General features: G+C 48.3%; 1 protein-coding gene across 1 annotated transcript; it reads right to left on the bottom strand.

Moving 5' to 3' along the window:
• Positions 1-2,964: 2,964 nt before the first annotated feature.
• LOC120705540 (plastid division protein PDV1-like) lies at positions 2,965-6,469 on the bottom strand. The gene is made up of 2 exons (XM_039989932.1): positions 6,026-6,469; positions 2,965-3,706 (listed from the first exon to the last, which is right to left on the bottom strand). The coding sequence occupies exons 1-2, from the start codon at positions 6,314-6,316 to the stop codon at positions 3,215-3,217; spliced, it is 783 nt and encodes a 260-aa protein (XP_039845866.1). The 5' UTR covers positions 6,317-6,469; the 3' UTR covers positions 2,965-3,214.
• Positions 6,470-12,924: the final 6,455 nt, after the last annotated feature.

Raw genomic sequence — 12,924 nt, 5'->3', positions numbered from 1 at the left:
TAATTGCAACAGTACCATGTGCTAATAACAAATTAATTAGGCTCATTAAATTCGTCTCGTAGTTTACAGACGAGTTCTGTAATTAATTATGTGATTAATCTATATTTAGTACTTTAAATATAAGAAAATTACATTTCAAAAACTTTACGCTCCGCAATAGTCAATGGGCCACGAGACCATTGCGATTGCGAGCAAGAGAACTGCAATGCAAGGGTACTGGACTACGCATTCCATTCCATCCATCACACGGTAGCGGTACGGTCGACCTCCTTGCAGTATCTGTAGAAAATCTCAGCTGTAGATTTTGGAATGGACCCGAGGTGAATGTAGATGTAGGGTGTGCCTAGCCAAAAGCAACCGGCGTGATCGAGTGAAAGAAATCCAGGGTGTGTTCAGATCGGTGAAAAGTAGTAAAAATAGTCACATCGGATACTGTAATATATTGTAGTATTTTTCGTTTGTTTGTGGTAAATATTGTTCTATTATAGACTAATTAAGCTCAAAAAATTCGTCTCGCAACGTACATCAAAACTATGCAATTAGTTTTTTTATTTATCCACATTTAATTTTTCATACATGAGGAAAAAAAATTGATGTGATAGATAAATAGTGAAATTTGGAGAGAGATTTTGCAACTAAACACAGCTCCAGCGGTGCCGGCCCAGCACGGCATAGGGGTGCTGTTTGAATGAACCTTACAACAGTGTCAACTCAGGATGGTACCGGCCCAGCAGAGCGCTGAGAAATCCAGCGGTGAAAGGAAACGGCAAGTTGAAGCTCGAGTAAATTCTGAATTTTACAGCGAGGAACAGGACTCCAGTGCCCTTCTTCGTCATGGCTGCGTTTCTCCGCTCTGGCTGACTGCCTCTGCGAGCTTCAGGCATCAGCACTGGAAAGACAATTTCACCGCGGCTTTGGCCAGGGCAGCTGTGAACACGGCCATGTACAGCGAGCAGTCGAGCACAGCTTCTGCGCTTGTTTTTGGTGTCTTGATTCTTGAATCGCTCACTCGTAATCTACTCAGGTGATGAGAGCAGGTGTACAGTACGGTAAGAAGTACTAAGAACCTTGGTGAGGTTCGTGGCAGGGGAAGGCGTTATCGCGGCGTCCGGCCTGCGTCGGCGTGGAGCTAGCGGTGGCACGGCACGGTACGCACAAGGCCACGTCAGGCGCGCGGCAGATCGGCAGAGGACTGCAGGAGGTGGTGGGCTGGTGGCGAGGCGTTGCGTCCCGTGCGGCGCGGCGCGACAGGAGAAAGCCGGGGGATCGTGTCCGTTGGCCGTTGGCCGGACGCCGGCGGGTGTGGGGGGCCATCGTATCTCGCGGCGACCGATGTTGATGGCGACAGCGACGGCACGGGCAGAGGATTCGGATTCTGGCCGTGCTCCGCTCGCGGTATCTATCCACCGCCGGCGGACGGTCAACGACCCACTGGGCGAGCCTTTGCAACGGCAGATATTAGCCTGCCTGCTCCAAATATCCAATCAGCATTTTTCAAAACAAAAGTTTGATGAGCACTGCAAGATTATATCAAAAGCATATAATCTTAACAAAAGTTTGATGGCTAAGTTAGGGCCCTGTTTAATACGAGGTGAATTTTTTAAATTTAATTAGTCTATAATTGAATATTATTTGTCGAGTAACAACGAAATGTACTACAGTACCAAAATCCAAACTTTTTTGCGAACTGTAAACGAGATGATGGAGCCAGGCAAGTGTTATCCCCGAGTCCTCATTCGCTGCGGGTGGCCTGAGAAGCAACACCCAGGACCACGACTTTTTTTTTTTTGGTTCCCCTGGCACTCATCAAAGCGCTTGGCACAAAGGACGGTTAGGGTCGGCCAGGGTAGCCAAAGCAAGCAGGCTCTCCTCTGCTGCTTCATAACAATGACAAGCCAAGCCACCACTGCGCTGCGCTGGACCACGGCCAGCCCCCGCCGGCCGCCGTTGAGTTGAGTGGCCCGGCCGCCCTCTGGGCTCTGGCAACCCCGCATGCTCTCCGTCCAAGCGAGCGGCGCGGCGCGGCGAGGCGGGACCACGAGGCACACGCCGGGCTGGGCTGCCTGCAAAAGCAGAGAGCGCAGTGTTGGCTTGTGTGTGTCCACGTACGGGACCAACCAACCATGGGAGAAGAGCAACGCTCGCTTGTGCTCGGTGATGGCTCCTTTTTTTGGCAAAGTCAAGGAGGTCGCGATGGCAGCTAGCATGGTATCCGCGCAGGAGAGTGAGAGCAGGCGCAAGATCCATATATGCATACATACCCGGGGGCAGGGCAGGCATGGTTGCTGCTGCTCTGCTACGGTTGTTGCTACTCTTTTTGAAAGATACGGTTGTTGCTACTCGCTGCTAAATTTGGGCCCGTTTCAGAGGATAGCCCTTCATGGTCACCTCGCTGCTGCCGCTCCGTTTCTTTCCTTTTCCTCAACCAACTTGTTGAGTCGAGGACGGCATTGCGCTCAAGAACACCATCATCATCATCATTGCCACGATTTTATGCAACACGATGCAATTTGTTGTTGTGGGTCAACAACCACAAAGATATATGTAATGTGCCTGCGTCGTTGTCATCCTCCATGGCCGCTTCTAGACGGCCCAGCCCATGTCTGTGAATTCATCGTCACTGGGCAGGCACGAGTATGAAATGAAAGCCCGCTCAGTTTTGCCAGGGTAGCAAAGAGCGGAATAACCAAAACACCTATATAGCATGACAAACGACTCGATAGAGAGATTTGGCATGTCTGCATCTACATTACAGGGTACAAAAAAGTGTATCTTTAGATCAGCAGCAGTGAAGTGAACAATACAAGGCTGACATGGCCTGGGACAAGACACAAAGAACCCTTTGGTTCAACACAGCAAACTCATGAAGAGACGACATAACAGTGTAATGGATTCAACAAAAGATCGCTCAGGACATCTACACTAACAACATCGACCAGGAAACAAACGAATTCCAGACAGTCGGATTTGCACATATGTAGAGGCAATCAACCAACTCCAAGCTGAGCAAACATAACAACATCAATAAAAGGTTCTGCTGCCTAAGGGGATACAGGGTTCACAATTACAATCAATTGAACGAACAGCAGAGAACAACTCACCCAAACTGATCTGATCCTAGACCCACAATTCGATGATTACCTAGAGGGCACCACGCGAGAACAACCTTCTACTGCGATGTGTCCGAGCAAATCATTTACAAGCAACGGATCCCTTAACCTTTGGCTAGTGACACATCAAGATGAGCCACTGTACTACCACCACGAGATGTCCCCAACCGTGAGTCTTTGATCCTCCTGTAGGGATAGTTACCAACTGGTAGACTATGTGCCCCAGAAGCTAGCCAACGCAGCTGCAGCAGTGTAACGATGCCAATAGCGAAAGCTGCACCGTTCCCTAACGCACCACCCAGATTTTTTATGCTGCAACTGCTCCCGGCTATAGCAAGGCCAGAAGAGACCATCCGCACAAAGAAATTTGGACCTTTTGCCATGTCATTGGAACTGTCAGCACACTTCTCAGGCTTGTTTGCTGACAGAGAAGGCCAAACATCCTGGTAGGCATTGCGGACAAAGTCAGATGCCTCATCTATGACTTTGTGATTATTCCCATGGTGCTCTTTTAGTCTGATTGCAAGCATGATGCGACTTTGCTCCAACCTTGCTAAGGCAAAATCTCTTTCAGCTTGTTGCTGCGACTGCACAGCCTGTGAAAGAGCACAACGCTTGGTTATAACTGAAATTAGAGTATCAGTCATGATACGATAGCCCTGGAACTACTGACAAGCATAGCTCAACTTAGATGATCATGATGATTGCATCCACAAATATTAAAATGTAACATATAAGAAAATAAAGAAAAGTTTGTTGGTACAACTCGGAAGTTCGTATTTCAGAAGAAAAAAAATTACAGAAACATCTGATATTTGATATAAAAAACTGCAATTCAAATTGCTAAGGTAACTTATGACTAACTAGAAGCACAAGCGCAATAAAACCGTAGAGGTGGACAATACAAATGGATAGCCTACCAGTATGTGTCTTGATTCAGGTAAGTACCAATATTATTTCTGGGTTATCTGTGTTCATCTTTTTTACCTGTGTTTATCTCAACAGCAATGGTACACATTTTATCTTTTGCATACTTTGTGATACAACCTGTTTAGATTTTGCAAATCTGCAGCAACAACAATCACATGAGACAGGAGAGGCAGAGAAGATGAGCATTGCTCTAGTGAATATTTTTGGAGTATGTAAAGTATTAATCTGTCCAACTATATAAGTTGGCAGTGTCAATGCAAAATCAGTACCGCGATGCCACTCATGTAGTCATGTGTGTGTGGATTTGCGGAGAATGGCAGCGGGCCCTTGGCACCTACGCAGTATCGCGCATCCTGTTGGAGCTGAGCTGGATTAATTTGGGGTGCCTGGCCGCCTGGGTGCTGATTGAGAGATGCAGTGGGCATTGGAATCAGAGTCAGGGTCGCTGGGACATCGACCGAGCTGGAGCACAGGACAGCATGGGAGAAGCAAGAAGAAGGGCGTCCTCTCCTCGAGCCCTGGCAGCCGGAGCTAGCAGAGGTGGCTGGTTCGGAGGCTTACTTCAGACGAAGTTGAGGGGCCATGCAAGGTTTTTGGAAGGGCAACAGAGATGGCAGAGGAATGGAATGGACGGTGGGAGATGTGTTCCTGGTGGATCCAACGGTTAAACAAAAGAGGCGATGTGGACGAATAAGGCGCCAGAGTGTATGGTGCAGGTTTCGTTTGTTGAGATGAAAGTGAGTACCAGTGACTTCACATAGTGATAGCAAACAGTAAATAACAGCAACAAAGCAAAAATTAGAGACACCCGTATATGAGGATCGAGGGCGAGGAGTGACTTCACATAATGTTAACAGCGGTAGACAATAACAACACCAGCGAAAATTATCAACATTCAAATGCCATGTGAACTATCTTATTAGATAGACTGTAGCAGATAACTGACTCCAGCTTTAATATTTTCAATCAAAAAACTCGATCAGCAGGGGAAGACGTCCCCACTGACTTTGCTTTAAGAAAGGGGCCACCGAAACCTGACCGGAGCAGGAACCTCACCAGCGTCTGCTTCTTTGGCAGCCTGGGACCCATCTGCATCCATTGCAAAGGGAGGTAGCCAGGTAGGCACAAATGCGGCACCCAGGGTTTGAGCCCTGGGTGTGTGGCACCTCTACTGGATGCACTGCCACTGAGCTACACTCTCATCTGCTTTAATATTTTCAATCAGATTGCTAGATAGCTGATAACCAACTCCAGGCTTTAAGCATTCCAATAAGACTACTAGATACGAGTAACTGATAACCAACTCCAGGCTTTAAGAGTCAGATTACAAGATAGCTTCCTTATCTGCCCCCTAGAGACCCAGAGTGCATCAACTACATTCCGGCATAACACTGCCACAGTAGAGACCTTTTTTTTTTGAAAAGATATACTAGAGACTTTTGTTCATAATCACCATATGCATATCCTAATCCCAGTGAGTTTATGCTCCCAATCATATGAATGCCCACTGGCCTCAAACCACACAATATGACACATGAACTTACACCACCTCTAATTCCACGCACGTTGTTTAACAAGGCCTGGCTAAAAGACGTACTACAAAGTTTCAAAATCTTCACAATTCAGACAAGTTGCACAGCTACCTATTTTGTAAGAAATGAACTGCCCAACTACTTGCAGATCTGACTGATTGCAAATCGTCCACTGTAATTTCACTCTGAAATAATGCAAAGTTGGCACCACAAATGATATGCAGTAGCATCCTTAACAGTCTTCACACTGTAACTCTACCTACGTCCGATCATGGCCTGGATACACCGGCATTTCCAGAATCCTGATTCAAACATGCACAAGAAAAATTCCCCACTCCGGAAAACCCGCACGAGAACAAATTTGCAGACTGCATATCACTCAGGCCTGATATCACTCGCGTAAATCAGAGATCAAACGGGTGGTCTAGGAAGTGGGGAAGGCAGGAGACTCACGAGGAAGCACTCGAACTGGTCCTCGAGGTCCTCGAGCGCGGCGCGGATGGCGTGGAGGCTCCTGGCCTCCTCGGCCAAGGCTGCCAGCGGCGGCGCCTCGTCGCCGCCGCCGACCGCGGCGAGGCCCCCTCCCTTGACGTAGACGAGGCCGGCGGGCCTGTCTCCCGCGGCGGCGCGGCGGCGGACGGCGCGCAGGAAGTGGGCGCGGGAGAGGGCGTGGATGGCGTCGCTGACTTTGTCGTGGAGGTCCCAGATGGTCTCCAGCACGGCCTCCACCTCCTCGGGCCCCATCCGGAACCCTAGGCCCAGAAGGTTCTAGAACATCCGGGGAGAGGGGGTGGGCGGCGGCGGAGGAGGAGGAGGAGGCTCGCGGTCGCCGTGGAGGTTTTCGGAACGGCTTGGAGGGAGAGCAGCAAACTTTGCGGCGCGGTCTTGAGGTTGCTTTCGTGGCGGCAGCGCCTTTTTTTTAGTCGAGTAAAACTCCGCGGGTTACTGACTTACTGTTACCTCAGGTTGAAAATGTCAGCTCAACTAACCACCGAGTCCACGCTAGTAATCCTGCCAGTTCGCCAACCGAAAAAAAAATCTATCAATTCGAAACGGAAAAAAGAAATCATACCAATTCTAACAATAGCTTGTACTTACATAAATGTTATTTGAGTCTTTCTAGCTCCCTCGACACTCAAATGTATTAGCCAAAGAAATCCAATTCCACAGTTCTTCTTATTCATGGGCGGAGCCAAGAATTTATTTATTTTTATTATTAGGGGGACCAACTATATTAATTTATATAAAAATTTAATCAAATTTCAAATTTATAATGCAAAATTGGGAACCATACGGGGCAGGCCCCTGCCCCCCTAGGTACGCCCCTGTTCTTATTACCTTTTTTTGGCTTCTTTCCTCCATAAGCTTACCTTTATTGTTTCTCTTTATTTTGGAGGTTGGTTCTTCCAAAGTGTTTAATGGATATCTTCATTGGATTGAAGTCACCAATCTTCCCCTAGAATGCTTTAGGCCTCCCATTATAATCATTTTAATTAATGAGTGCCTTCTCTCCCTTTCTCGAGTGCTACAGTAAAGAGAGAGGCGACGCCGCTTCCGTGGCCGATTCCGGCGGCCTCCTTCTTCTCCGGTGTCCTTTCCGGCGCCGGAGCGTGGGAATCGACCGCCGACTGTCTATACTTACTAGGTAGTGTGTAGATCTACGGTAGTTAGGGTGCTCGCCATCGTCGTCGATGCTGGAGCTTGTGGTGTCGGGAGCGGCGGCTGCGGTGCGGCTCCGGCGGCGAATAAAATCCGGCAGGGGATGGTCTTCTTCCCCGTCGAGGTAGGTGTTCCCTACGTGTAACACCCCAGGTGTTTCATTAGCTAAACCAGGGTCATTAGCACCAAATCTTGTACCTTAACCAAGAAACATCGAAACAAATGCATGAGTATGTATGCGTGTATATGTGTTTTTGTGCATAGGTCAGGAACCTCAAATAACTTTCAAACCAAAGCAAGTAGGCTTATGAAAATGAATAGACATGTTCACCATGAAAAGATTTGTAATTGTCCAGTTGAACTCTAGGGGTACAAAGGATAAAAATCACATGAAATGATAAGTTGTTTGAATTATAGTTTCCGGAAATTTAAAATAACTTTTAAACCTTTGCTCGGTTAAACATTTTCCTGAAATAAAAGTGGTAAGTTTTTTTTATTTCTCTACAACTTTCGTATTCGAAGTTTTCTAAGTTTCAAAAGGAATTTTTGAGAAAAAATTGATTTTTGAATCAATCAACTCTCTTTCTCTCTCTCTCTCATTTTTTCCCTCTCCCCTCCCCTGTTCCTGCCCGACCGAGCAGAGCCGACGGCCGCACGCCGTTTCCCGGCCACGCGCCGCTCCCTCGCCGCACCCCCAGTCCGCTCCACCCTCGGCTTCTCCCGTAGCTTCTCGTCCTCGCCACGCGTCGCAATCCACGGCGCGCTCGCCGAGGATGGCCGCCGAACCGCCACGGCGACGCCGTGACGACCCGGTCGACCACACCTCGCCCTCCCCCTCGCCTGACTCGCCCAGACCCTCCCCTCTATGCTCAGAGACGTCTCCGACCTTCTCTTCGTCACTCCTGAGCCCGTGAGCCGAGTTTCGCGCGCCCCTTTGCTGAGAACGGCCAGCGCCGCCACCATTAGCGCCGCCCCTCCCTAGGTCACCGCGGAGCTCACCCTTCCGCCCTTCTTCGCGCTCAACCGACCCCCTAGATAGCTCCACCTCGCCGCCCAGAACCTCCTACACCCGGCCACCCCCTCCTTTCCCCGCCGGGAACACCGCCGCCGCGGACCAGTCCGCCGCCGGCCGCCCCTCTCCGCGGCAAGGCCACCACAGCCCACGTCTGCGAGCTCCAAGCCCCTCCAAAGGTAGCTCGTGTTCCCCTCTCTCTTTTCCCCTACGAATCCCCCGCCGCCGGCGACCCTGTGTGCAGGAAATGGCGCCGCCCTTGCTCCTCTGTTTTGCGGCCAGGGGTCTCCCCGGAGAAGAAGCCAAAAGTCCAGGGGGCCAAATGCAAAAACGCCATAAACTCAAAACAGCAAACTTTGATACTCTGGATGCCCCGTCTGCTTAGTGAAAAGTGATAAGGCCGCAGTGTGTGGTAGTGGTGGTTAAGCGTTTGAACGTACTAATCACATGCCGAGAATATGGTAATCGGTAAGCTCAAGTACTGGATTGAACCGCAGCCGGAATATACTCCCCACCGTCTTGAACTCGTTCACATCTAGCTAATGGCGAGTACAGAGTCGTCGTACTGCTGTACTTGAGGGCGGTGGGCCTGTTCCGTGAAGCGGGAATTGAAGGGAAAAGTTGCACGTGTGACTCTGTGAGTAACCACGTGACGTGTGTTTAGGTCTGCCTGGCTAGGTTAACAAATTCGATTCGAATCGTTCGCTTCTCACGGTTTGGGACTGCTTAACCCTTCTGCTACATAGAGTAAGAAGTGAAAGATGATGATGATGAATATGGTTGATTGATGAAAAATAATTGTTTCCACCATGTATGCTATTGGATAGATGCTCACCTAGAGTGGTTAATTGAACTAGAACCAGAAAGCTAAAACCTAAGATTAAGGATCTACTCTGTACTGCTTTTCGGCAAAACAAACCCCTCAAGCCAAAAGCCTTGCATGTCTAGTTAAAGTGCTAAGTATACCCTCAGTCGGATAAGCCTTGCTGAGTATTAGAATACTCAGCCTTGCTTGTGGCTCATTTTGTTTCAGGAAATACTTTTGAGGACATGATTGCCAGTTTAACCTGGCCTTGCACTCTCCCACCTGGTTGGTCCGTGGAGTGGGACCCGTCCCCGGCCAACGATGATAAGAGCGAGTGATGTCACGAACCGGGCTTCATCGTGACACCCCTTTCGTCGTTAGCTCTCGTGTTTACTTTCCGCTAAAATAAAGGACTCTGTGGAACTTCTTATATGTTGGCTTTGAAAAATACTTTGTTAAATTTGGAACTTGGTTTGTAATTCTACTGTTAAGTTAAACTCTGTGTTGTAATATATGGTATATTGTTGTAATCTCTGGACTCGCCTTCGTGTGAGTTATGCTGCTTTGATCGATCCAGGTTTAAGTGGTTTTATCGGGATTTTACCCGACAGCACTGCCGGATTGCTCCGTTTTAAGTGCGTGTTAACCCTGATTGTCGTTTTGATGATGGTTAGCGCACTTAAGCCGGTTTATATCGGGCGGGGCTGCACACTACGGCGGCGGCGTGCTTTCCGGTCGGCCCGCGAGGTGTGCCTTCCCTTGCTTTTTTTCTTCTTTCCTTCGGATCCGGTGGCCGGGTAGCGTTCTTCGTTGGAGCTCCCATCTCCGGTGATGGAGGGATGAGATTTGATTTCTCTTTCTTTGCGAAAGGGGGGAATCATTTTTCTCTGCAGTGGGATGGGTTGCCGGGTCGTCAGTGACGACTGCGGCTGCATTTTCCGGCCGTCAGCTTCGTGGTTGGCGGCGGCGGATGATTTGGTCTACAAGGGCATCGAAGATGGCCGATGTTCTAGCACCTGATTTCTTCGTGTACGAGAGGCTGTGCCTGGTCGTATGCTTCTACTGCGGCCGTTCAACAACGTTTGTGTCTCGATGTGCTTTGGGATGCTGATCTGGAAGGAGGTGCCGAAGATGACGAGCTTGCTCCTGGAGATGGGGAAGAAGAACAGTAGTTCTAGGGTCTCACTTGTAATTTTCTTTTTCTCTGGGGTCTTGCTTGTAACTGTGGGGTTGTACTGCACTGTTGCTTAATACACCTTCCTTTTCGCAAAAAAAAATAATCACTTTAATTAATGTTTTGCCAAAAAGTAGTAAAAACCAAAAGCTTAAAGAAAACTATAAGAAAACTAGTAGAGGATGACCGGAGGAGAGAAATCTCTTAGTTTTTAGATATTTTCTTCCACCTTTAGGCCATGTTTAGTTCCTAAAACATTTTCTACGATATCCGTCATATCGAATCTCCGGACACATGTATGGAGCATTAAATGTAGTTAAAAAAATAACCAATTATACAGTCTAACTAATTATCACGAGATAAATTTTTTAATCCTAATTAATTTATAATTAAATATTATTTGTCAAGTTGAAAGAATCTTAAGATGCCTAGAGGGGGGTGAATAGGCAATCTGCAATTTAAAACACTCAACAAAAATGTCAGACACAGACCAGCCCGGATACTCCGGGTATGAACCCGGATACTTCGAGTTTGGTGGTCCGGAGTATCCGGAGTTATATCCGGAGTCTCCGGGTATGAACAACCTGAAAGGAAAACTGCAAAAATCTGAGTAGAAAAGTAGATCGGGCTAAATTAAGAGTACCAGGGATTCCTTAAGGTTGATATCCAACAAATAGAATTCACTAGAAACTCGTGAGTGAGTAGATCGAGCTCAAACCCTAGAAAATAAGTCTCACAAGTAAATAGCAATGAAATCAAGTTAACTAACACAAAGGAGACAAGGATTTGTTTCCCGAAGTTCACACCCGAAGATGCTACATCTCCGTTGAGGAAGGATTCGAGAGACGGTGCTCAAGAACCCCTATGCTCCTCTTCCAAGAGCGAGATCACCTCTCAAGCCCAAGGTTACTTACTATGGATTCCTCAACGAGGAATGGAGCTTACAAACTTCTTGTGCAGCTCACAATCTTGATTGAGCAATCACAAGTACGCCTAGCCGTCTAGGAGCACAAGGCTCTAAGAGTAACAAACTTGAATCCGCGGGCTTGACCAAAACCAAGTGCTCAAGAGATGGAAATGAGGCTCACTAGCACTAATCCTTGCTCTTGATTGCTTCTCACTCAAATCTCTCAAGGGAATCACTCAAGAATGGAGAAAGGGGAGTGAGAGAGCTCTTTCTTGGCTTAGCTTTGAGTTCAGCTCGTCAAAGTGGCAAGAGAGAGGTCTGAAGGGGTATGGAAGGGGTATTTATAGTCTTCAGCCCAAAAATAGCCATTGGGCGAAAGGGTACCTGGAGACTCCGGGTATATGCCCGGAGACTCCGGGCAACTCTAGGTTTTTAGACCGAGAGCAGCTCCCGGACACTCCGGGCAATGGGGTCCGGAGTATCCGGCCCTATACCCGGAGTATCCGGGTAAGGCAGGGAAAAACTTTGGTTTTTGCTCATTTGAGTTGTTTTGTGGCTCACAAGTGTTTGTAAAGGTTCTCTTGAGCACAAGATTTAAATCGAAACCCTTGAACCAAGTCCCTCTTGATAGTACGGTGTTCCTATACTCAAATTTCAAATTTAAAAACTAATTTCTTGAGTAAACTTGAACTCCGTTTTTTACATTTCCTTTTGAGGGTCGTATATCGTCACTTGATCCATTTATACAAATTCTCCACCTGCACACATACTCAATTACACAATTAAATACACATGTGTTTTGTCATTAACCACCAAAACCTACTTAGGGGCCTAGATCACTTTCACAAGTAAAAATGTGAAAGTAAAAATGAAATGTGCTACAGTACTAAAAACCCAAACTTTTTCACCAACTACACACACCGTTAGCAGCATAAAACTATTTTGTTAACATATTTCGGTCTGGCCCAGCAGAGGATGACTGGAGTCAGAAACCAGCGCGGCGGAAAGGCCAAACCAGAGCGAAAGCCCATATAAGGCTATTCTGGCCCAGATTGACCGGATGGGCCAGGCCCAGAAACTCGCGTCGAGAGCTTTCCTTCCAGTTCCCATCCCAGCAGCGGCCGCCGCCCGCCGCCCACCGCCCGCCGCTGGTTTTCTTTCTTCTCGCCCAAGCCGCCGCCGGCGCTCGCCCGCTGTAAAAACACCGGAGCACGGGAGAGCGGCACGCCTAGGCGACAGCGGCGGCGCGGCAATCCCTCTCCAGAACCCACCCCTCTCCGCTCCCCCCACAACATTGGGCGGCTGTCCGGATCGGCATGGAGAAGACGACGACGACGCCGCAGCCGGTCTGCGCGCAGGAGTCGCTGGCGCTGCTCAACTGCGTGGCCGCGGTCCGCTACGACCGCGACAGGTGCCTCGCCCTCGTCGACGCCCTCCGCGACTGCATCACACAGAAGGTGGTGCTCACCTATTTTCGCTCCCCCCCTCCCCCCGGTTCCTGGAAGAATTGTCCTCAACACAACCTAAAGCTCAACTGCGTTTCGTCTCTGTTTTCTTTAAAGTTTCTTTTTGGAAGACTATTTTCGGTGAGAACGTGCTTGAAAATTGCAATGTGGGCAAGCAAACTTTCGGTATTCGATGGAATGCTTACAATCTTGGGCCTATTTGGAAGGGAATGATTGGTATAGGAATTGTCAAGAATTAGTGAATTAGTTTAAGGGCCTATTTCGGTATTCGACAGGTTTTACCTTGGCATGCTAGCTAAGAGTTTGAGAGGTGTTTCTTTATGTAGAAC

Source organism: Panicum virgatum, chromosome 5K (genome assembly GCF_016808335.1).
Source record: "Panicum virgatum strain AP13 chromosome 5K, P.virgatum_v5, whole genome shotgun sequence".
In the NCBI taxonomy this organism is placed as follows: Eukaryota; Viridiplantae; Streptophyta; class Magnoliopsida; order Poales; family Poaceae; genus Panicum; species Panicum virgatum.
The sequence above is the reverse complement of the archived record's forward strand: the minus strand, read 5'-3'. Positions and strand labels throughout refer to the sequence as shown.